Source organism: Nomascus leucogenys, chromosome 24, assembly GCF_006542625.1.
Source record: "Nomascus leucogenys isolate Asia chromosome 24, Asia_NLE_v1, whole genome shotgun sequence".
In the NCBI taxonomy this organism is placed as follows: Eukaryota; Metazoa; Chordata; class Mammalia; order Primates; family Hylobatidae; genus Nomascus; species Nomascus leucogenys.
Window position 1 is genome coordinate 15,377,277 of NC_044404.1, and position 23,731 is coordinate 15,401,007.

Here is a 23,731-nt window from a genome sequence, read left to right on the forward strand (position 1 = left end):
AGTAACAAAGTGCCCCCATTTTTCCAGGAAAAAGACAAGGAGTTACTATTATTCTTTATTATTTTCTCTTCTTTTCCCCATTTCTCCCCGTTCTCCACTTCCTACTTAGCTCTTTAGAAATGCAGTTATAGCCTTTTACCTCCTCTTCACCACACGCTCCCTACAGGGCAGGTTCACCTAACCATGTGCTTAGAAGCTCCAAAGTGAAACTCTCACCCACCAGGAGGTTTCCTTGATAGATAACAGTTGATTGATGACCCACAGTATGCCCATGAAGATGCCAACTCGAGTCCCTGTAAATAAGTCATCAAGGTAGCATGTGGACCACCGCCACCCCCACCCCCGCCGCCGCCGGCCACCGCTCGCTTCCACCCCTGTGTAGGCCCCTTTTAAAAACACTCCCCTTCTGCTCCAGAGGCAAGGTGGAACGCTTAAGGCAGGAAGCCTGTACTTCTTTCCCTATGCTAGCTTTGGAATAAAAAGTCGCTTTCTTTATACCAGACCTAGCTCTTGCTAATCAGACTCTGCAAGTGGCAAGCAACTGAATGTGCATTTTGGTTACAATGCCATCCCCTTGAGCCTGTGACAGTTGCAGAGTCAGAAGCCAGTCTGCTTTTGTGGGCAAGTTATGGCTCTGTGTCTCCTCACTGCCATGCCACCATCTGGACACCCCAGGACCATCGCCCCTCTTTTGGTTTCTTCACAGGGTTTCCACAGGGCTCTTTTCTGGCCAGTCTCTTCTCCAGGACGACTCCGGTTCTAGCTCAGGATAGAAATCAATCCAGATCCAGGAGAATGGAGCCAACACCACCCTGACAGCACAGAGCCCTGGTACCCTTGCTGCAAGATGCTCTTCCAAGAGCCTCTCAGAGACAGATGGGCATGCAACTGGTGTCCCCAAACAACTGGAGCAAGTCTTAACAAAGTTGCTCCATCATTTATTCATTCAACAAACACTTGCTGGGTGTGTGCCTTATGCCAGCACTGTGTGAAATAGATCTACTGACAAAACAATCTCTGGCCTGAAATAAGGCACAAATACATAGATATCATGTCAGCAGGTGCTGTGAAGAAAAGAAACACAAAGCAAGAGTGAAAGAGTCCAGGAGACGCGTGTTAGGGGTGGGCGGGTTCATTTGGTTTTGTGGTCACTTAACCCAACGAACTCCAGCATCGAGGTCACCAGAGGCTTCAGACTGGCTTGCTAAAAATGGCAACTTTGCAGACACCCTCTTGGTGATACAAGAGCGAAGGCCCCGGGGCGGAGTCCTCACTCACGGGAAAGCCAGTCCATGTCACTGACATCAGTCTCCAAACCCAAGCAGAAAGTTCCTCTATGGCTGGGTTCCCCAAGACCACCCTGACTATTCCAACCACATCCACAACCAGCTCTACTATTATTGGCATAATAGCTGCCTATTTTAAATCGGGCCAGACCTGACATCACTGCCTGTGTCTGTGTAACCACAGGCCTAAAACGCTGGCTCTTTTTTCTAATACATAGATGTGGGTACGGATATGTGTGCCTCTATGTGCCAAGTATGCACATAAATATACAAATAAATATTCCTGCAAATGCTCATCTGCATGTCCCCCAAATCAGGTCACACTCCATGAGGGACATAAGTGCCACAGTCGGGAACCACTGCTTTATGGCATCCAACAGATTTCTCATGCAGCATTGGCCTGCAGGCTCCTGTGGCCGTGAGCTCACTGTACCATGAGTCTGCCTGTGCCCTTCTTAGTTCCAGTTGCTCATGGGGACTTCTTATCACTCTGCCTCCTGGTCCCTCTTCCACGTTGACCCTCTGTTATTTGTTTTGTTTTGGGGAGACAGAGTCTTGCTCTGTCACCCGGGCTGGAGTACAGTGGCACGATCTTGGCTCACTGCAAGCTCCGCCTCCTGGGTTCAAGTGATTCTCATGCCTCAGCCTCCTGGGTAGCTGGGATTACAGGAGCCCGCCACCATGCCCGGCTAATTTTTGTATTTTTAGTAGAGACAGGGTTTCGCCATGTTGGCCAGGCTGCTCTCGAACTCCTGACCTCAGGTGATCTGCCCGCCCCGGACTCCCAAAGTGCTGGGATTACAGGCGTGAGCCACCACGCCTGGCCTGTTATTTATTTTAAGGCATAATTTTTTTAAGGCATAAATGCCTCCCTCCCAAAACATCTCCTTCCCCCAACCCCATTACAGACCCTCAAGCCTTCTCCAAGCCCCTTGTCCTTCTTCCATGGTCTCCCCTTCCATCTCCTCCTTCTCTGGACAATCCACTCATAAATACATCACTGAATAAGGACACCGTGCTCCCAAATACACCCAAGCAGTGGAATTGTAATGAAGGGCCCAATTCCCAAGGGTCAGGCCCTGTGCCCTTTACATGAGATCTAATTATCTAACTGAGTCCTTGCTGTAATCCTGGCAGACAGGTACTCTTATCCCCATTTTACAGAGGCAGGAAAAAGTTAAGACACTGGCCCCGGGTCACATAACTAGTAGTATCAAAAGTAGGATTCGAACCCAGATGTTTTTAACTGCTATCCTCCCTTAACCTGGACTTTATGCTCCTAGTAATATGATCGAATATTGTATCAGCTTTTAAAATAATTTACATCCCACAGTTGCCTCATTTATCTTGTGGGCAGCTGAATCGGTGGTGTTCAAGTCAAGCTGCTCACGAGAGTCACTGGAGTACTCTTGTTACAAGTTCCAATTTCTAGGTCTTACTCCAAAGCCAATAATTTAGGGTTTTGAGATAGGCCTTAAGGAATCTATATGCTAAAGCTAAAATGCTTATTTCCAGGCCTCTGGATTTCTGATTCACTAGGTGTGGGGTGAGTCTGGAGCCTATGTAGTTTTTAAACTTCCTTTGGTGATTCTGTGGCATGACCAGGGGCTTGGGACCAACTGCCCTGGGATGTATGGCTCCACTATAGGCAGCGCCTGGGCCATTATAGCTCGCAGTCCCAGAACTCGCCACTAGATGGCAGGACAATACGCCCCTCACCAGCCCAGCCCAGCTCAGCTCAAGAAGGACCAAAGCAGCCTAGGCCCAGTAGACAGAGTTTCAGGTGGGCAGGGCCCCCCACCATCCCTGCCGGCTCTCTGCAATCCCAAAGGGTGGCTTTTGGTAGGGAAATGGCTTTTGTTTTCTTTCCTCCACAGGATGCCTGAAACATCAGTGGGGTCAGCAAAATTTGAAAGCTGGCCTCAGGACAAATAAAACCTGTTAAGCCACCCAGATTCCCTTCCAGCCAGGAGGCCCAGATCCTGAGCCAGCACACTGTGAAGATGATAGACCAGCCAGCAGGAGACGAGCTGAGGAATGGCCTGATGCCAGGCACGAGGTCTTCCTCTGTGCGTGCAGCTCCAACGTGAAACGGCAGCTTTTTCCCTTCCTCTGAGGGGTGGCAAGCAGGTGGCCTCCTGGAGTAGAACCACGGGACCACGTGGGCAGCCTCAGGGAGTCAGACACACACGTGGGAACCTCGAAGCAAGACCCTGAACATCACTTTGTCCAGCTGCCTGCCTCCTCTTCATGTTCCTACACAATTAATGAGCCTTCCTCCTGGCCCCTGGGCATGTGGGAAGCGCCTCCTCCTCTGGGTGCCAGGACCCCCCCCCACCACCCGCCAGGGACAATCAGGCAGCCAGGTGTGGCCTGTGGGAAAGGGGAGGCCCTTGGGTCACATGAAAACTGATTCAAGGAAGGACTCCATGGTCACCAGAATGATGGGTACCCAGAGGCCCATACTCTGGTTCCTAGAACCCTTGATGGTGATACTTTACATGGCAGAGGGAGCTAAGGTTGCAGGTGAGATGAGTGCTGCTCATCAGTTGACCTAAAAATAGGAAGAATATCTAGATTAGATTATCCAGGGGGCCCCATGTAGCCACAGGGAACCTTAACACTGGGTGAAGGAGGAGAAAGAAGTGGGTCAGAGGTAAGTGTGACTACTGAAAAGGTCAGAACGATGCAATGTGAGAAAGACTCAACTTCCATTCCTGGCTGTGAAGATGGAGGAAGGCGCCACAGGTCAAGGAGTGCCGGCAGCCTCTCAGTGCTGGAAAGGACAAGGAAACGGATTCTCCCTAGATCCTCCCGAAAGGGACACAGCCCTGCTGACGCCTTGATTTTAGCCCAGTGAGTCCCGTGTCATATTTCTGGCCACAGAACCGTGCAAGAATAAGCCACCAAGTTTGTGGCAATCTCCTACAGCAACCACAGGAAACTCACACACTGGGCAAGGTGGCTCATCAAGGTAGGTAACATTTGATCCTCAGGGACGAGGCTGGGTGAGATAGAGCAACATGTGGAACTCACACTGCTGGTGTTAAAAGATAAATAGTGGCATGTTAAAAAGTTAAAGAGTGTATTTGAGCAAACAGCAATTCATGAACTGGGCAGCACCAAACTGAAGGTGGTTCAGGGCTCCTCCAGAGGAGTTTGAAGGGAGGGCTTTGATAGAGTAAATGAGAAGAATCAGATAAATAAGGAATGTGGAAAATAAAGAAATTATTTGATTGGTTAAGGTTTGGGCAGTTGCCTCATTTAGATGATCCTGGTGGAAACTTCCTGATTATGTAATTAATGCTTAGCTGGTCTTTTATGATTGGCTAAGGTTAAGCTTCACCTTGTTTATATAGAATCCCAGGGCATGAGAACCACCTCAGCCAATGGCCTCCCATTTTATTTTAACACCAGGTAAGAGAAACAGCTCACATTGGGCCAGACATGGCAGTTCATGCCTGTAATCCCAGCACTTTGGGAGGCCAAGGCAGGAGGATCACTTGAGGCTAGGAATTCAAGATCTAATAATAAAATTTTTTAAAAGTTGGCATCAAACTTGGTTCTTTCTAATGCCCATGGTCTCAAGGTGTTGTGCCCCCAACAGAGCAGGCACTTCTAAATGGCTCCCAATGACCCCACCTTTTGTGAAGTCCCCTCTCCTTGATCATGTCTTGCTTCTAAGAATAGAATCCAGTAAAAATGATGGGCTGTCACTTCTGAGATTAGGTTATGAAAGATTGTGACCTCCATCTTGCTTGGGTATGTGTGGGCATGCTCCCTCTCTCTCTCTCTCTCTCTCACTCTGTGTGTGTGTGTGTGTGTGTGTGTGTGTGTGTGTGTGTGTGTCTCCTTATTTGCTTGCATTGTTAAGGCCAACTGCCAAGTTGTAAGCAATCCCATAAAGCAACCCATTTGACCAGGAACTAAAGTGGTCTCTGGTCAACAGCCTGCAAGGAGCTGAGTTCTACCAACAACCACGTGGGTGAGCCTGGAAGCAGGTCCCTCCCCAGTTGACCCTCGGGATAATGCAGCCCATCTGGCATCTTGACTGCAGCCTGTGCCAGACCTTGAATCAGGAGCACCAGCTTTCATCCTGACTCACAGAACCTATGAAATAATACTACTGTTTATCACAGAACCACTAAGTTTTGGCATAATTTGTAACATGGGAATAGATAACTAATATGCCAAGGGAACCACAATTTACAGAAGCATTGCCCTTCCTCCCCAAGAGTGTGCAGCTGGCTCTTAAGAATGTGTTGAAAACCAGAGTAGGGGCCACCCCCATGCAACTGATTCAAGACAACTAGTAAGTTAATGAGATGAATAATAGTAACAACATTGATAATAGTAATAGTTAACCTTGTGTAGTGCTTACTAAGTGGCAGGTATTATTCTAAGTTCTTTAAATGTAATGAAATGTATTCGGTCCTCACAGCAACCCTACAAGGCAGGTGTTGCTATTTTCACTCTTTTACAGATGCAGAAACTGAGGCACAGAAGGGTTAAGTTGTATATAATAAAGCAAATCGTTTTGGTTTGTTTTTTCTAGAAACAAGGCCTTCCTATGTTGTCCAGGCTAGATTTGAACTCCTGGGCTCAAGGAATCCTCCCGCCTCAGCCTTCTGAGTAGCTAGGACTATAGGCGTGTGCCACTGTGCCCCGCAAATGTGAGAGTTTTGTTGGGTAGAATGCAAAGGTGGCATGAATTTGTTCAAGATAAAATGCAATATCTCAAAGCAAGTCTGTGCCTGTCAGGGTGCAGCCCCAGCTAAGCACATCCCTGTTCTCAACTGCATCTCCCAAGGGCACCTGTTCCCTCTCTTGTCCTTGCTTTGGTCTGGGCAGGGACCAGATTGAGAAACAGCAGCTGGTTGGCTGCTGGGACCTCTGGCCTGGCTGAGCAGGTGTCTGCACGAAGCTGTTGCCCAGGATGGTGACCCCCAGCCCTCACAGCACAGCACCCAGACACAGACACTCCGGGCCAACATTTGGGTTAAGAGGGAGATGTGAACATTTTTCCAACAACACAAGTTCTATTAACTCCGGAATCGGTTTTTACATTTTCCCATCTAAAATCTTAGATGAGTTACATAAGTGAAAAGTTATTCATGTTGTGATAGTACTTTTTTTTTTTTTTTTCCAAGACAGAGTCTTGGTCTGTCACCCAGGCTGGAGAGCAGTGATGAGATCTCCGCTCACTGCAACCTCTGCCTCCCGGGTTGAAGCGATTCTCCTGCCTCAGCCTCCCAAGTAGCTGGGATTACAGGCACATGTCACCACGCCCAGCTAATTGTTGTATTTTTAGTAGAGACGGGGTTTCACCATGTTGGCCAGACTGGTTCCGAATTCCTGACCTCAGGTGATCCACTGCTTTGACCTCCCAAAGTGCTGAGATTACAGGCGTAAGCCACCGCGCCTGGGCTACCTTCTGCAATTATTTGAGTTGAATAGATATTTGTGGGCTAAGTTGGAAAACCACCTTGGTTTTGCTAACACTGTCACTATAAGAAGAAAAAAAAAAATATATATATATATATACACACACACATTTGTAGAGATGGGGTCTTTCTATGCCCAGGCTGGTCTCAAACTCCTGGCTTCAAGCTATCCTCCCCTCTCGGCCTCCCAAAATGTGAGGTTACAGGCGTGACCAGCCACACCAGGACAAGAAAATATATTTTAATTCCCAGGCACCCACCTATCAAGAAACTTTTGAAATGTAACCGGCTCCGGTGTGGACTGGCCAGCACCCACAAAAAGTCCCTGAATATTATAATCAGGGCATTCCACATGCATTGTCAATTGAAATGCCATTGGGTAAATAAGGCCAGAATAACTTTTTCTCCCCAGGCAGCCCTGATATTAAAGAATCTCCATTTGTCTGTAGAACTGCATACCTGGGAGGAGAGAAATAATTTTTAACACAAGGGGCAAGGACTAGTTTTTTTCCTCCAGGAATGAAAGATACCACTAATTTCACAGGAAAATGAGAATATCAAGAAATAAGACTGGGGTCTTTCTAAAGCGATCAGGGCAATTTTAAAGATTCTTAGACTCATACAAGAGACCTTGCATCAAGTTCCCCCTGCAGAATGATCACGAGGTGCCTGAGATGTTTATTCTTTCAGCCCTCAGGTGACCAGCAGGTGATCTCAGGTGACCACCAGGTCACTTCTGGTCAGGACCAGCCTTATCTGTTGACCCCAGGGTGCCAAGCAATTATGGGAAGTAAGGCCCCTGTGCAGAGACCCTCGAGCTATAAATGAGCAGGAGAATCACCTGGGTGGTTGCTGAAACTGCAGAGGGCACACCCCAGCCACAATGAGCTAGCCAGTTTTTAGTACCAGAGTGATAGGGTTTGGCTGTGTTCCCACCCAAATCTCAACTAGAATTGTAGTTTCCATAATCCCCGTGCCATGGGAGGGACCCAGTGGGAGGTAATTGAATCATGGGAGCGGTTTCCCCCATACCATTCTTATGATAGTAAGTTTTCATGAGATCTGATGGTTTTATAAGGGTCTTTTCCCTTCGCTCAGCTCTCATTCTTCTCCTTCCTGCCACCCTGTGAAGAAGGACGTGTTTGCTTCCCCTTCTGCCATGATTGTAAGTTTCCTGAGGCCTCCCCAGCCATGCTGTGCTGTGAGTCAATTAAACCTCTTTCCTTTATAAATTACCCAGTCTTGGGTATGTCCTTATAGCAGCATGAGAACGGACTAATATACAGAGCCAAGGCATGTTTGAAGTACCTGGAGAGTTTAAAAACCCTAGTGTTACAGTTCCTCTCCACCCCAAGAAGGTTCGTATTCAATTGGTCTGAGGTGGGTCCCATAGTTATTCTTTAAAAGAAGCTCCTAACATGTGGACAAGATTGGATATCACTGCTTTCTCAGCCCAACTGCACACCCAAAGTAAGAGTTTCCTAAGACACCTTGACAGGTGCATCTGGCCCAGGTTTCAGATGTTTTCCAGGCTTCCTGCTGCTGAGACCAGAGCAAGCACTGTGTTAATGCTGGCTGCCATTACTATTATTGTTGTTATCTTTTTTTTTTTTTTTTTTTTTTTGAGACTGAGTCTTGCTCTGTCCCCCAGGGTGGAGTGCAGTGGCGCAATCTCGTCTCACTGCAAGCTCCGCCTCCCAGGTTCACGCCATTCTCCTGCCTCAGCCTCCCGAGTAGCTGGGACCACAGGGGCCTGCCACCACGCCCAGCTAATTTTTGTATTTTTAGTAGAGACAAGTAGCTGGGATTACAGGCACTCGCCACCATGCCCGGCTAATTTTTGTATTTTTAGTAGAGACAGGGTTTCACCATGTTGGCCAGGCTGGTCTCGAACTCCTGACTTCAACTGATTCACCCACCTCGGCCTCCCAAAGTGCTGCGATTGCAGACATGAGCCACTCTGCCCAGCCTAAAGCTTCTTTTTAGAGAGCAACTTTTCATGAGCCAAGCATTGCTTTCTGCATTTCACAGACACCTACTTGGTCACGACTATTACTAAACCATTTTACAGATGAGGAAGTTGAAGCTCCAAAAGGTTAACTTAACTCACCCAAGGGCCCACGGTCAGCAACCAGCAGAGCCGGGATGTGAACCCAGGCAGCTCAGCCACAGGACCATGCACTTCAGCACCAAGCTGGGCTGCCTCATATATGCATGACTCAACATGTAAGTACCAGCACTATCAGTGGTGACCAGTATTAGCTAAAAGGTGATATAAGGTGAAATAAACACTGATGCTTCTAACAGGACAATATCATACTCCCAATTAGTGCAAATTTTTAAACTTTGAATTACATTGAATTAAAAAAAAAAAAATTCTGGCTGGGCACCGTGGCTCATGCCTGTAATCCCAGCACTTTGGGAGGCCGAGGCAGGTAGATCACCTGAACTCAGGAGTTCGAGACCAGCCTGGCCAATATGGTGGAACCTTGTCTCTACTAAAAATATAAAAATTAGCTGGGTGTTGTGGTAGTTGCCTGTAATCCCAGCTACTTGGGAAGCTGAGGCAGGAGAATTGCTTGAATCCAGGAGGCGAAGGTTGCAGTGAGCCGAGATTGTACCACTGCACTCCAGCCTAGGTGACAGAAAGACTCCATCTCAAAAAGAAAAAAAAAAAAACCCAAAACAAAACAAAACAAAAAAACATTCTCCTTTCTGGTCAAATAAAGGGTCAGTAGGTCAATAGCGCCATCCAAATCAGTCCCAGGTGTAAGGGTCCAACAATATCACCCATAAGAGAACCCGAAAACATCAGAGTGTGTCTGTCTGTGCCCGGGGCTGCACTGACTCAGCCACTGTTCCCAGCCCCGCAGGCTGCACAGGGCCTGGAATACCAGCCTCCAAGCAAAGCCCCCTGGCACACAGAGGGCTGGCCAGACAGATGGCTTATCAGGTGTTCCTGCCTACCAGGGGTGACAAAGGAATGCCTTCCTGCCGAGTACAGAGAGACAGCAGCTGTCAGGGGGCCACTGACTAACAAGCTCATCTGTTGCTATCAGGGCCCTCTGATGTGGGACAGCCCAAGGGCCGGCTGGGCCAGGCTCTGCAGGTTGCAGAGCAGCAGAGAATCCGGGGCGGCCCTCAAGGCTCTGAATTCTAATTGGATTTTCCGAGAAATGGCTTTGTCCAGTTTGCAGGGAGGACTGCCGATTTACAAACTGACGGCCGCCAGCCTCTCCCGGGACCCTGTAACTAGATTTTCCAAGGCTGTGACTCAGCCTCTGGTCTTGTCCTTCCATTTTGAACCCTGACCTTCTCCGGGGGGCTGATCTATCTGCTCTGGCTGGCTGGACTCTCCTGCTGGGGTTGAGAGAGGGGTGTCAAGGGTCAGGACATTTCACGGTGTCAGTAACTGGAACCCTATCCACCCCAATCAGCTGGGGATGAGTGAGCCACCCTCAGAGGTGGGCCTTAGGAAAAGCTCGACCAGTAGCCTTTCACTGTCACCTAGGTAAGGATTCCCACTGGTCCCTGCCCTGTGGAGATGCGTAGGGACCTGGAGTGTGGGAAGCAAGAAGGGGGGCTGTGAAACAAAGCCACGCCTTTGTGGGAAGCGAGTGGTGAAGAGGATGGGCTCCGGGTTCAAGTACCAGCTCTGCCCCCTCACTAGCTGTCAACTTCGGGCCAACACCTAATCTCCCTGAGCCCCATTTCCTCTTTGACGTGGAAATGGGAGAGAATGGGTGTAAGTGCTTAGTGCAGTGTCCGGCGTGGGAAGAAAGATGATGAGGGTGATGTATTTGAATTAATCAATGCATTTTTCATTCCCAGCTTTGTCTATTGTCCCAGCATCCTAAAATTCAGGCAGCTGTTAGCTTACTGCCTCCAGGAAGGTGTGAACAGCAGGAAAAGGGAATCAGAGAGTCCTGGTTTTTGATTTTCAACAGTCTAGAAGCGGAGGAGAAACAGAAAGGACTGGTGTAGATAGACGATGGAACAGATGTGGCACTGTGAGGAAGGGGACACAGACACCAGACCGGCAAGGCTTCAGCCTCTTGAGATCAAATAAAAGTTCCCGTATCAGGAGGAAGAGGTCTGAAAGCAAGCAAGGCAAACCAAGAACGAGGTCCCTGGGCCGTGTCCCACGGTGACCCATTGCTGTGTGGGGCCCGGGGTGGGCATAGGAGGCAGCAAGACCCTAGACGGAAGGGCCATCCCTCTGCAGGTGGGTCTGAGATAGCACAGCAAAGTTTCTCCACAAAGAGCAGGAGGAGAAAAATGATCCCCAGAGACCCCAAATGGGACAGAAGTGAGGAAAAGTGAGGGCTGCCACCTCAAGCTTCCATGTTGCCAGGTAGGTTTTGTAAAAGAGTGAATCCACGCTGGGCATGGTGGCTCACGCCTGTAATCCCAGCACTTTGGGAGGCCGAGCCTGGTGGATCACAAGGTCAGGAATTCAAGACAAGCCTGACCAACATGGTGAAACCCCATTTTGTACTAATAATACAAAAATTAGCTGGGTGTGGTGGCGCGTGCCTGTAGTCCCAGCTACTCAGGAGGCTGCAGCAGGAAAATCGCTTGAACCCAGGAGGCAGTGGTTGCAGTGAGCTGAGATCATGCCACTGCATTCCAGCCTGGGCGACAGAGTGAGACTCCATCTCAAAACAAAACAAAAAAAGAGTGAATCCAGCCAAATGAAGGGGTCAGAAATGATGGGGACTGTGATGAACCCACAAGGAGGCGTGCCCAGGTTCAAGGGGCAGCTGCCACACAGTGAGGTCCAGCCGATTGCTGTCCCAGGGGACGTGTGCAAAGAGGACTAGCCCAGATATCTACACTCGTATGTGAAAATGCCGCATTTCAAATATTGGCAAGTAGTGATTTAAAATACTCTATGGGCCGAACAAAACACACGAGATCTGCATTTGAATTGCAGGACACCAGGTAGTGGCTTGTCTTCCTGCCAGGTTTCCGTCGGGCACAGCAGGGTGTTGGGTTTGGGGTGAAGGACAGCTTGGCAGGGGCTTGCACAGACCGAAGGCCGGCAGCCAGCCTGAGAACAGGGACCAGGTGTCCCCCTGGGGGGGCCTTTGGCACTGCATAAGGCCCTCGGAACTTAGATGCCATTCCAGCCAAAGGGGGAGGGGAACATTTCCGCCACCTGGCAGAATGGAGGCTTATAAGATAAATTAGACTGAGTCACGGAAAACTAGTTCCATTTCCTGCCAGCTTCATTTGTGGTCTGAGTCTCAAACGTCCTCTGGTAATTTGGGGAATTTAACTTTTTCAACACTGCACATGCTTTTGATAATTTTTTGCCCATCTCCCTATGTATGATGTATTATGTGGGTTAAAAGTCTTTATTTTAAAGTAATTACAGATACAAAGGAAATTGAAAAAGTTATATAGGGAGATCTTCTGTGCCCTTCACCCAGCCTCCCCCAGTGGTAACATCTTGTATAGCTATAGTGCAATATCACAGCCAGGAAACTGACATTGGTATAATCCACAGAGCTTATTCTATAACATTGGTTTCATGCTTCACCCGTATTCACGTGTGTGTGATGCTATGCAGTTTTATCATTTGTGCAGATCACATTCCTGTGTGTGTGTGATTCTATACCGTGTTATCATTTGTGTAGGTTTGTGTAATCAGCACCACAATCAAAACACAGAACTGGGCCAGGTGTGGTGGCTCACGCCTGTAATCCCAGCACTTTGGGAGACCAAGGTGGGAGGACCACTAGAGTTCAGGAGTTCAAGACCAGCCTGGCCAACATGGCAAAACTCTGTCTCTACTAAAAATACAAAAATTAGCTGGGCATGGTGGCAGACGCCTGTAATCCCAGCTACTCGGGAGGCTGAGACATAAGAATCACTTGAATCCAGGAGGCAGAGGTTGCAGTGAGTCGAGTGTAGAGATTGCACCACTACACTCCAGCTTGGGGGATAGAGCAAGACTCTGTCCCCGTCCCCACCAAAAAACAACACAAAACTAAGGAGAGAATATGGAGAAAAGGGAACCCTCATACACTGTTGGTAGGAATGTAAATTAGTATAGCCACAATGGAGAACAGTTTGCAGATTCCTCAAAAAACTAAAATTAGAGCTACCACATGATCCAGCAATTCCGCTCCTAGGTATATACACAAACGAAAGGAAATCAGTTGATTAAAGAGATATCTGCACTCACTTGTTTTTTGAGGCACTACTCACAATAGCCAAGATTTAGAATCAACCTCAGTGTCCATCAACAGATTAATGGATAAAGAACATGTGGTACATATACACAATGGAGTACTACTCAGCCATAAAAGAGGATGATATCCTGGCCTTTGCCTGCTTTTGGATGGAATTGGAAGTCATTATGTTAAGTGAAATAAGTGAGGCACAGAAAGACAAACTTCACCTGTTCTCACTCATTTGTGGGAGCTAAAAATTAAAACAATTGAACTCACAGAGACAGAGGGTAGAGTGATGGTTACCAGAGACTGGGCTGGGTAATGGGGAGTGAAGGGGAAGTGGGGTGGGTAATGGGTATAAAAATATAGTTAGAACGAATAAGATGAATGATTAAGATCGAGTATTTGATAGCACAACAGCATGACTACAGTCAACAATAATTTATAGTACATTTTAAAATAACTAAAAGATTAGAATTAGAATGTTCATAACACAAAGAAATGATGAATGCTTGAGGTAGAGACCCCATTTACCATGTGATTATTACACATGGTATGCATGTATCAACATATCTCACGTACCCCATAAATATATACACCTATTATATAACCATAAAATTAAAAATAAGACATTTTTTAAAAAAACAGGACTGCTCCATCAACCTGAGCTTCCTCAGGTGACCACACTGTGGCCACCTTCATCCCCAACCCCTGGCAATGTACATCTATATAACTTGTTTATTTCAAAAATATTATATAAACGGAATCATAGAGTATGTAACCTTTTGAGATTGGTGTTTTTTTACTTAGCATAATTCCCTTCAAATCCATCCAGGTTGTTGCATATATCAACGATTTGGGGGATTTGTTTTGTTTTGTTTTTTGAGACAGAGTCTTGCTCTGTTGCCCAGGCTGGAGTGGAGCGGCATGATCTCAGCTCACTGCAACCTCCGCCTCCCAGGCTCAAGCGATTCTCAAGCCTCAGCCTCTCAAGAAGCTGGGATTACAGGTGTGCACCACCACGCCCAGCTAATTTTTTTGTATTTTTAGTAGAGATGGGGTTTTGCCACATTGGCCAGGCTGGTCTCGAACTCCTGACCTCAAGTCATCCACCCTCCTCCACCTCCCAAAGCACTGGGATTACAGGCGTAAGCCACCCTGCCTGGCTGATTTGGGGTTTTTTTTCCTGTGTAGTATTCCGTGGTATAGATGCACCACAGTTTAACCATTTACCATTGAAAGACATTTGGTTTGTTCCCAGTTTTTGGCTAGTATGAATCTTTATGATTTATAAAGTTAATTTAGAAAATGTCAGCTAGTGGCTGTTGTTTTCTGAGTTTGAATGGGGTGCAATATTTCCTGTGACCCCTCAGTCATGGAAGTTCTTAGACTTTTTCATTTGAACCCTGCAGAAGCCCTGGGTGTGGGGGAGGCAGAGCAGAGATAGAGTTATTCAGTCAACCCATCTGTACTGCGTACTTTCTATGTGCCCTGCACTATTCTAGGTATTGGGGGTACTGCAGTGAACAAAACAAATGAAAATCCCTCTCCTCATTTATTATTCCCCAATACACATATAGGGAAACTGAAGCTCAGAAAAGCTATATGATTTGCTCAAAATCACACAAGAAGGAAGTGATGGAACTGGAGCTTGAACCTAGGTCTTCTGACCTCAAGGCCACCGATTTTCTGACTAAATTTTGCTTTCTATCCTCCTGGACATCAATTCCAGAGCAAAAGCCATATGCCGGGGATCCTGTGTTCAATATTTTAAGCAACAGTTCTTTTGTTTGGTTGGTTGGTTTTTATTTTTTAGGCAGGGTCTCACTCTGTCACCCAGGCTGGAGTGCAGCGGCGCCATCTCAGCTCGCTACAGCCTCGACCTCCCAACTTCAAGCCATCCTCTCACCTCAGTTTCCCAAGTAGCTGGGACTACAGGCACCTGCTACCACACCCAGCTAGTTTTTGTATTTTTTGTAGAGACTAGGTTTCACCATGCCCACGCTGGTCTTCAATCCCTGGCCTCAAGTGATCTGCCTGCCTCAGCCCCCCAAAGTGCTGGGATTACAGGCGTGAGCCACTGCACCCAGCTAAGCAACCATTATTAACTGGGGCTGATTCCTCTGCCATCAGGGGAAACAGCTGGCAATGTCTGGAGACATTTTGATTGTCACAGCTGGGGAAAGGGGTGCTACTGGCATCTGGAGAGTAGAGCCAGGGAAGTGTTTGGCATCCTGCAATGCACCAGACAGTCTCCCACGACAAAGAATTGCCCACCCGAATATCAATAGTGCCAAAACTGCAAAACTCTAATCTAAAGATCTCAAAGAGTCACAACAAAGACAACTGCTACCCAGACAACATTGTGTAATACTGAATTTCCACCCAAGTACACACAATGACAGGTAGGGTAAGAGCAGGTACACTGTTGGTTGAGGGCTTACGGTCCTTATGAAGTAGGTACAAAGAACCATCCACTCTGCTATGTCAATACTGGGAGGCTTTTCTGCAAGGGAGGGGATTGGGACAGATTGGATGGTAGGAAGGAGAGACTGGTGGGCTGCTCACAAGAGGATGCAGAAAGGGCAGGAGGAATATCGTGACCTCCGCTCTATGATTCTGCCTCATCTGTTTCTCCTAAAGAACCCTGGTAACCTCCTTCCTTTGTGTAGAAATGAGTAAGAAAGCAGAGCAGGACATACAAAGCCCTTTGAGAAACAGCAGGGAAACCAGAAGGACCTTCAGTCACATCCTAAATGTGCAAGAAACACAACTTCCACTCTCAAAACTAGATTGAATTTCAAGTCCCCATTTGGCTGGTGGAAAGACATCTAGCCATAATTAATCAGGGCCTCCCTACCTCTTGCCCTGGGTTGTGTCCAGATTTGTTTTTGGGGTAGAGGAGGCTCAGAAAGTGCCAAGGCCTGGGCAGGGGGCAGCGTCTGGTGTCCCCTGACACCTGCTGTGTTGGCCTCACTTCCATCTTCCTGATGGCAGATGCAGCTGCCTAGGCCTCCTGGAAGTCTCTGTGCCTGGCTTCTTTCTCCTCCTCTCAGCTTCTTCCTCCCTCCTCTTGGGCACACAGGAGATGTTGGCAGAGCTTGGTAAACCTCTGCAAGTTTGTGCCACCCCTCTGCCAATTACTGCCTCCCCCACTGCATCTGTGCCTTGGGAGGGGAAGAGCAGGCGCTCTCCTGAGCTTGCCCGCAAGCCACACTTATGAAGCTAGTGTGGGACCACTGCTTGGGCGCCACCCACCTCCCTAGCCCCACATCATCGTGGCTCATCCACTCTCCTTAGATCCTCTGCCCAGACCCCTGGTCCAGGGCACTTGACCTCATCTCGATCATGGGGAAATGACTTTTGCATCTTGCTCAGTTTTCCAGATGACTTGTTAATGATACAAATTTTATTCCTAGAAGCCTCTGGGACGTCTACTTTTGAAACTCAAAGCCCAGGCTCTTGTAATGCCAAAGTATTGGTTCTTGAAACTCAAAAGCATCTCTGCTTTTCTGCTGGATGAGGCTTCCCCTAAAGGAAGAAGAGCCACTGTCTGGGAAGAACAGAAGGGAGGAAAAATGACTCACATCAAGTGAAATATTATCGCACTACAGCAGCATGGCGGAGTACGTGGGCAACCAGGACCATGGCAGGTGTGGAAGATTCCGTCATTGCTTCTCCCTTTGGGCCTCTCTGTCCCCAGGGACCCATTCTCCAAACCTGGATCCGTTCTCCAAACCTGGATCAAGGAGTCCCATCTGAAGGGTGTCACAAGCAACCAGTTCTATGAGAGCCAGGGTAGAGAAGCTGCGAGAACACAGCCTCCAGGCAGCCTGGGTCCATGCCCAGATCCCAGCTTTGCCAGCTCGGTGTTCATGGTCAGGTCATTTAACCTCTCTGTTTCAGTTTTCCCGTCTGTGAAAAAGGGAAATATAGTACCTTCCTCATGTCGTGACGAACCTGATCAAATGCAGCAGGCCTTATACAGTGTGTAGCAGAGTGCCTGGCCCTGGTCAGCACTGTATGACGGTTGGCTGCTATTATTGTTGTCATTGGCTTACCCAAGGGGTGAGTGGATTTCCTTGGAATCCCATCACACAGGGCCCTTGGGCAGTTAGTTAACTAGCAGAGGGTCAGGGCACCCATGCCTGGCCTCTGGCATTACTCCTCAGCTGCTTGTCAAAGCTTCAAAGGGACTCTCTTAGCGTCCTTTTATTGCAAGAAACAGAAACTCATTAGGAAAGGAAATTCCTGGGAAAAACAGAACTGGAGGGTCAGCAGTAATCCAGGTTGCTTCTTTCTCCTGCTTCTTCTGCAGTTGGCTTTCCTGCTTCAGTGTGTGCCAGTCTGACGTGGCAGGTTCCCTGGGCTTGAGGTTACCTGCTGCAGGGACCTGCTGGGGGCTTCTGACAGCCACTGGCATCCTTTCTGTTGTCAAAGCCTCCATTTGGTTCAGGTGTCTTCCCCAACCCCCAGGTGACTCCAGGTGAATCCTGAGAGTCTACGCCCATTTTGAGGGTCCTTGCCAGTGACAGGCATATGACCCAGTTCCGGCAAAGGAGGTATCAAGGAAGTTTACTGGGAGCTTCTGGGAAAGGTTTCATCGCTGGCTGATGAAAAAGAGACCCACGGGAAGATGAGAGAGCATGGAGCCCGAGGGATGATGAGTAACGAGGCTGAGCTCATGAGAAGGGCCCACCCCCTTAGGAAGTCCCACATGTCCTTGCAGAGAAGGCTGGACTGCATGAGGGGACAAGGGGGACCCACTGAATTGCTGACTTTACAATATAGAGAATGGATTAAAGGGGGAGGGTTTGGGAGCAGGACACCAGTTAGGAAGCAGCCAGATGAACTGCAATCATGCTGAGGCTTAGAGGGAAGTTTCTACAAGCTGGAACACAAGAGGAGATGGGGTGATAGGGAGGTAGAATTGCTGGCTGGCTGTTCTCAGGTGTCTCAAGAACTTGTACCCTAATGCTATGATGTCCTCAGAAGCTCCATTCTGGGCTGTCTACACAGGTCCAGTTACACTGGTAACTCAGATAGAAACACATTTCCAAAATCAACATTTTTCAGCAAACGAGACAAAACTGTTTTACTTAAACTAATGGCTCAACTATCCAATTTTGCTTTGCGCTACGTGAGCACAATTTGTCTGCCACACAGACCTGATTCAACCTTCAGTGGGGCTTGGCCAGTATATCACCAGTGAAACCTACATGCAAGACACATCCCTTCCCGGTGACTAATGTGCACCATTTCAGGAAAAGGCCAGGTTGAAAGTGCACATACATGATTTACTGCTGACTTTGGCAAGAGTCATACAGCAGAGACATTGCTCAGCTCCTCACAGGTTTAGAAATGAACCCACATTAAGAGTAAGTGGGCGCTGGGTGCGGTGGCTGACACCTGTGGTCCTAGCACTTTGGGAGGCCAAGGCAGGCGCATCACTTAAGCCCAGAATTTTGAGACCAGCCTGGGTAACGGAGCAAGACCCCCATCTCTACAAGAAATTTTTAAAATTAGCCAAGTGTGGTGGCACACACCTGTAGTCCCAGCTACTCAGGAGGCTGAGATGGAAGAATCACTTGAGTCCAGGAAGTGGAGGCTGCAGAAGGCAGAGATTATACCATTGCACCCCAGCCTGGGTGACAGAGAAAGATCCTGTCTCAAAAAAAAGGTCAGTGGGAAGAGAGACTGACCTGCTCAGAACCAAGCAAGGGTAAAGAGTGACAGATGGCAGAGAACAGAGCAAGCAAGGGAGGATAGAGGGACAGATAATAGGAGGATATGCTCCTGGTGGACAATACAGGTGGTTCCCAGCCAACTTTAACACATTCTCACTGAAAAATACAATTACCTCCCCAACACACACACACACACACGCACACACACACACCCCCCTCAGTTTCTAAGGGTAACCTGTTTGGTTTGATTCCTCCCACAGTCTTTCTGTACATAATCAAATATATATGTGTGTCTACATCTTTTTAAAAAGCCATTTGTGAGCCAGGCATGGTGGCTCATGCCTGTAATCCCAGCACTTTTGGAGGCTGAGGTGGGTGGAACACTTGAGGTCAGGAGTTCAAGACCAGCCTGGCCAACATGGTGAAACCGCGTCTCTACTAAAAATACAAAAAATTAGCTGGGCGTGGTGGTGCATGCCTGTAATCTCAGCTACTCGAGAGGCTGAGGCAGGAAAATTGCTTGAACCCAGGAGTCGGAGGTTGCAGTGAACTGAAATAGCACCACTGCACTCCAGCCTAGGTGACGGACACTCTGTCTCAAAAAAAATTAAAAATAAAAAAAAGTGGTTTGTGTAGTATCATCATATTTAGTGCCTTTCTCAGTGAATGATACAACTTGGACATTCTTCCATGTCAGATAGCTCTACCTCATTCTTTCTGGTGACTTCATAGTGTGCCAGCATGAGTCTATGCCACAAGGTACTTAGCATAGCTCCTAGTGCTGGGCATTGAGGTTGGTGACCGTTTTTCACTGTTACAATTAATCAGCAATGAACACCCTTGGACGTTCTGTTCCTGAGCACATGTGTGAGTTGTTCGGCATGATGATCTATTTCTAGAAGCTGATTTTCCAGCCTCACTTTCATTGATGTGCCTGGAAAGTCAGTAGCATGACAGACTGGGGTCTTGGTCACTGACCAGGGACGGTCGAATATTTTAAAACACTGTCGTTATTTACCCATTCAGCCAGAAAGAACAAAAATATAATGCCACGGGAATTCTCAGAACAGCACCCTCTCCTCTTTGAATTCAGGCTTTCAGAACTAGACAGGCTAATGCTCCCAACAACTCATGTTCAGGCCACACTGGGTACTTTGTCACATACTAGTTCACCTGATCCCCGAGTTGGTCTTGGAAAATAGGTATTATTAGCATAGAAATGCTAATAATTTTTTTGACACATGAGGAAACTGAGGCTCAGAGAGGACAAGACATCTGCCCAAGGTCACCCAACTCACAAATGGCAGAGGATTCAGAAACCAAAGACAAAGGTGATGGAATCCTGCCCTCTTTCTAAATCCATGGTGTAGGCTAGATCATGATGCCTCTTCAGAAGTTTACAGTGGACAGTAGCCAAAAAAGCAGGTGAAGTGAACATCTGCCTAGGTGACTGAGTTTGTAGGACGTATTAGTTTCCTCCCACTGCTGTGACAAATTGTCCCAAACTTCATGGCTTAGAACAACACAATGAACTATCTTCTTACAGTTCTGGAGGTCAGCTGTCCAAAACGGATCTGCAAATGCCTTCCCACCTCCAAATCATAAGGCAGATCCAAACTTGCCTTTTTGTGGATGCCAAGAGCTCCTTCTGGATGCTCTGTCTGAGACTCCATTCCTTTTCTTTTCTAGCTCCTAGAGGCTGCCCACATTCCTTGGCTATTGACCCTTGTCCAGCAACTGTATCATTCTGATCTCTACTTCTATCATCACGTCTCCCTCTCTAACTCTGACCCTCCTGCTTCCCTCTTGTAGGAACCCTTTTGACAACATTGGACCCACCAGGAAAATCAAGGATAACCTCCCTGTCCCAACATCCTTAACTTGACTCCCTCTGCAAAGTCCCTTTTGCCATGTAAAGTAACCAGTTCTGGGGATCAGGTTGTGAACATCTTTGGGCAGCCATTATTCTGCCTATCACAGAAGGGGGTTCCTAGCTTAGTGATTTAGAGCAAGGGCCCTGCAAAGACCCCAGATTCAAATACTTTGTCACTTGCTAGCAGATCCAGGTACCTAACTTCTCTGAGTCTTAACAGCCTCACCTGAAAAACTAGAATAATAGAATCTTCCTTCTAGGGCTGTTTTGAGAACCAAATAGCACAATGTATGCAGTGCACGTGAAACACAGGGTTCAATAAATGGTAGGGAAGAGTCAGAGAAACTAACCACGTAGAGGGAGAGGGCCCTGGAGGAGAGGAGGATAAGGAGAGACATGTTTCCTTTGGTAGCTTCTTCAGTTTTGCCTGGGCCTCAGCTTTGCCTGAGAATTTCGTCAGTCTCTCCCCAGATCAGCCAGGGTGAGCCTGCTTAAATGGAACACTCTGAAGATGATATCCTGTGATAAACAAGACCTGCCCAGTTGGGTCTGCAACAGAGTGGGGCGGGTCTGGGATGATCCTGGCATGGAAAAGTACAGCAGCTCTTTGCCTTCAGATTAGGAGCTGGGACAGCTGTTCTGACATGATCACCCCCCCCCCGCCCCCACCCCCGGCCTCTCCAAAGTCCATCTTGCAGACTCAAATGAAAACCAGATTCCTGGTCTTATCTGAGAGCTACGTGACTGTTTCCTGTCACTCCTTTGGAGCCTGGGAAGGTCCCCACATGCATTGTCTAAACTGGGATGAATACACACAGCTCTTAAATGGGAGCATATTATTATAGGTACCTGCCTACACAAAGGGTTCTCCCCATTGACTAAAATCATGGGTTATTATTTGGGGCTTTCATTCATCCAACAAATATTTATTCAGCATTTGCAGGTGGCCAGGCAAGGTGAACCTTCTCTCAGGGTAGAGAGTATGGGCAGACAGGAGGAATTATGCTATGGGAGGGAGAGCAGAAGCTCTGGAGTGGATCAACTTGGGTCTAGATCCTAATACTTCCCAGCTGTGTTTTCATTAGGCAAAACGACCTCACCTCCTTAAGCCTCAGCTTTCTCTTCTATAAAGTGGGCATAACCAATAATAACCACCTCCCAGGTTATGAGGATTAAACGAGATGGTTCAGGGGATGTGGGTGGTAACCCCGCGCCTGGTTCATAGCAAGGATGTGAGGAATAGCAGTTGCTGTTATATACATAGAGACTGTTTCCCCAAATGCCTTCCCACCCCAAATCATAAGGCAGACCCAAACTTGCCTTTTTGTGGACGCCAAGGTTCTGTCGAGCTGTTACGGTGCAAGAAGCCAGAATGGCGGGGTGGGGGAGAAATGCCCGCATGTTACAACTCTGCAGGTATACACACGTGGACACCATATGTACCCATGAATTCTGCCTTTGGAAGTGAACTTGATTGCAGCCTATTTTCCTCTGGAGGCGGTGGATTCCCGCTAGGAGGCGCCTTCAGTCCTCGGCTCGATCCTGTGACGCCTGCCAGCTGCCTATCGGCTTCTCAGTGTTTGAACTTCAAAGGGCTGGACGCTCACCCAAGAAGGGGACCCCGGCCTGACCTCTCTCGGAATTCAAAAAAATCTAAGGTTGAGAGAGGGAATGGGAGGTGGCTCTTCCCTCTGTGTTTAGAATCCACGTTTTTTTTGGCGGTCTGGCTGAAACCAGCCCACCCTAGTTCGGGCACCAGAGCAACGCGGTTCCGAGGGCAAATCTCCAAGGGGCGGAGGCAGAGCCGCGGGTAAGAGGCGTCCGCGCCGACTTCGGGTTTGCACTCCCCGGAGCCAGGACTCGGCGGCAGCTCGGGGCCTCTGTGGATCCGGGCAGAGACTGGCTGCCCGCCTGCCACTCGCAGGCTGGGAGAACGCCAGCCGGTGCCTCGCCGAGAAAGTTCTCGGCAAAGCTGGGGATGAGCCCTCAGCAGGGCAGGCTTCCGGTGCAGCGCGCCCCGATCCATTGCCCGCGCGCAAGAACCCGGAATGGGCCCCACCTGGGCCGGGACTCAGGCGTGCTATCCCGAGGGCGCCCTGGGGACCAGGCAACGGGTGGGGACCCTGGCCGAGGGCGTGAGCTGACTCGGTTTTTAAAAACTCGCTTTCTCCTTCCCTACTTGTGCCCGTCACTCGCCTCGCTGGGAACCAGCCCAGGGCAGAAGAGGGAGAGGGAGGTGGCGGCCTCCCCGGGAAGGAGAGGCGAGTGTCCCGCCAGGTAAAGGCGGGGCGGCTGGCGGAGCTGTGCCTCGGCGTCTGCGCCTGGTGTGGGAGGGAAGCGGGTCTCCCAGCTCCACTTAAACCCCTAAAACCTGGGACTTCTGGCTTGAGACATTCCCCGACCACCACCCGTCACACGCGCGCGCGCGCGCACACGCATGCACACCGATTCTCTGGGCCCTAGGGAGGAGGGGGATCAGGGCTCTATTTTCTCCCGACCCCCTCTTACCCAACTCGGCTGGCAAGGGTTGGGGAGAACTTAGGTCCAGCCTCCGGCACACACAGCGCACTAACCAGCGGCATACGCTGGGGAGTGGGTGCCCGCCCCGCTCAGCTGCGATACCTCGCCTCGGGCCCGGGGGTGGTGCCGAGGGCCGGGAGGGAGGGTCGGCCGGTGGGCGGTGCTTCTCCGGGCTGGAGGCCGCTCCCGGCCGGCACCGCCCTCCGCTTCCCGCGGTCCCTCCCTCCCGCACGCCGGCGCTCCTAGGCCGCGCTTCCTGCGTCCCCAACCTGGTCCCCGAGAGGGCAGTGCGCCCTCTCCACCACCGCGTTCCCTCGACTGACAATCCCCCGAACGCCAGCCCAGAGATCGCGGCGCCCCCCGAGGAGGCCGCCCGGGTGGGGCGCGGGGGTCGCGAAGCCCCCAGCCCCGGGCCGCCCAGCCGAGACGGAGCCGGACCCGCCGCCTCCCGGGTAAGTCTGAGCCGCCGCGCCTTGCGCCCGCCGCTTCCCGCGGAGCGCTGTGGGTTCCCCTCAGGGCCGGGTAAGGGGGCCGAGGTCCGTCTGGGTCGCCTGTCCGTCCGTCTGTCCGCCGAGCGCTTCCCGCCTGGAGTCGACCACCAGGAGGACTCCGCACCCCGCACCCTCTGCGGCCGCGCCCCGCCAGTACGGGACACTCCCGCCTCCCGGGCACTGCGCCTGGCCAGCTGGCCTCGGCTGGGGAAGGCAGCTGGCCTTGGGGGCCCCCTGTTGGCGGGGAC

General features: G+C 49.5%; 2 protein-coding genes across 8 annotated transcripts in view; one reads left to right on the forward strand and one right to left on the reverse strand.

Annotated features, from left to right (window-relative positions):
* The window catches only part of LOC115833031, a 51,841-nt gene extending 29,905 nt beyond the window's left edge, over nt 1-21,936 (reverse strand). For all 5 annotated transcript variants that reach the window (XM_030805698.1, XM_030805701.1, XM_030805702.1 and 2 more), the window contains exon 1: nt 21,793-21,936. In XM_030805698.1, coding sequence (XP_030661558.1) covers nt 21,793-21,909 — 117 coding nt within the window. In that variant the 5' untranslated portion in view covers nt 21,910-21,936. The remainder of the gene's footprint in view (nt 1-21,792) is intronic.
* Nucleotides 21,937-21,998: 62 nt separating this feature from the next.
* Nucleotides 21,999-23,731, forward strand: part of TMEM51 (transmembrane protein 51) — a 69,204-nt gene continuing 67,471 nt past the window's right edge. For 2 of the 3 annotated variants that reach the window (XM_003279946.4, XM_030805696.1), the window contains exon 1: nt 23,237-23,444. The gene's annotated coding sequence lies outside the window, so the exon portion shown is untranslated. Of the gene's footprint in view, nt 22,283-23,236; nt 23,445-23,731 lie in introns of those variants that run through there. The other variant, XM_003279943.4, reaches the window with a different exon arrangement.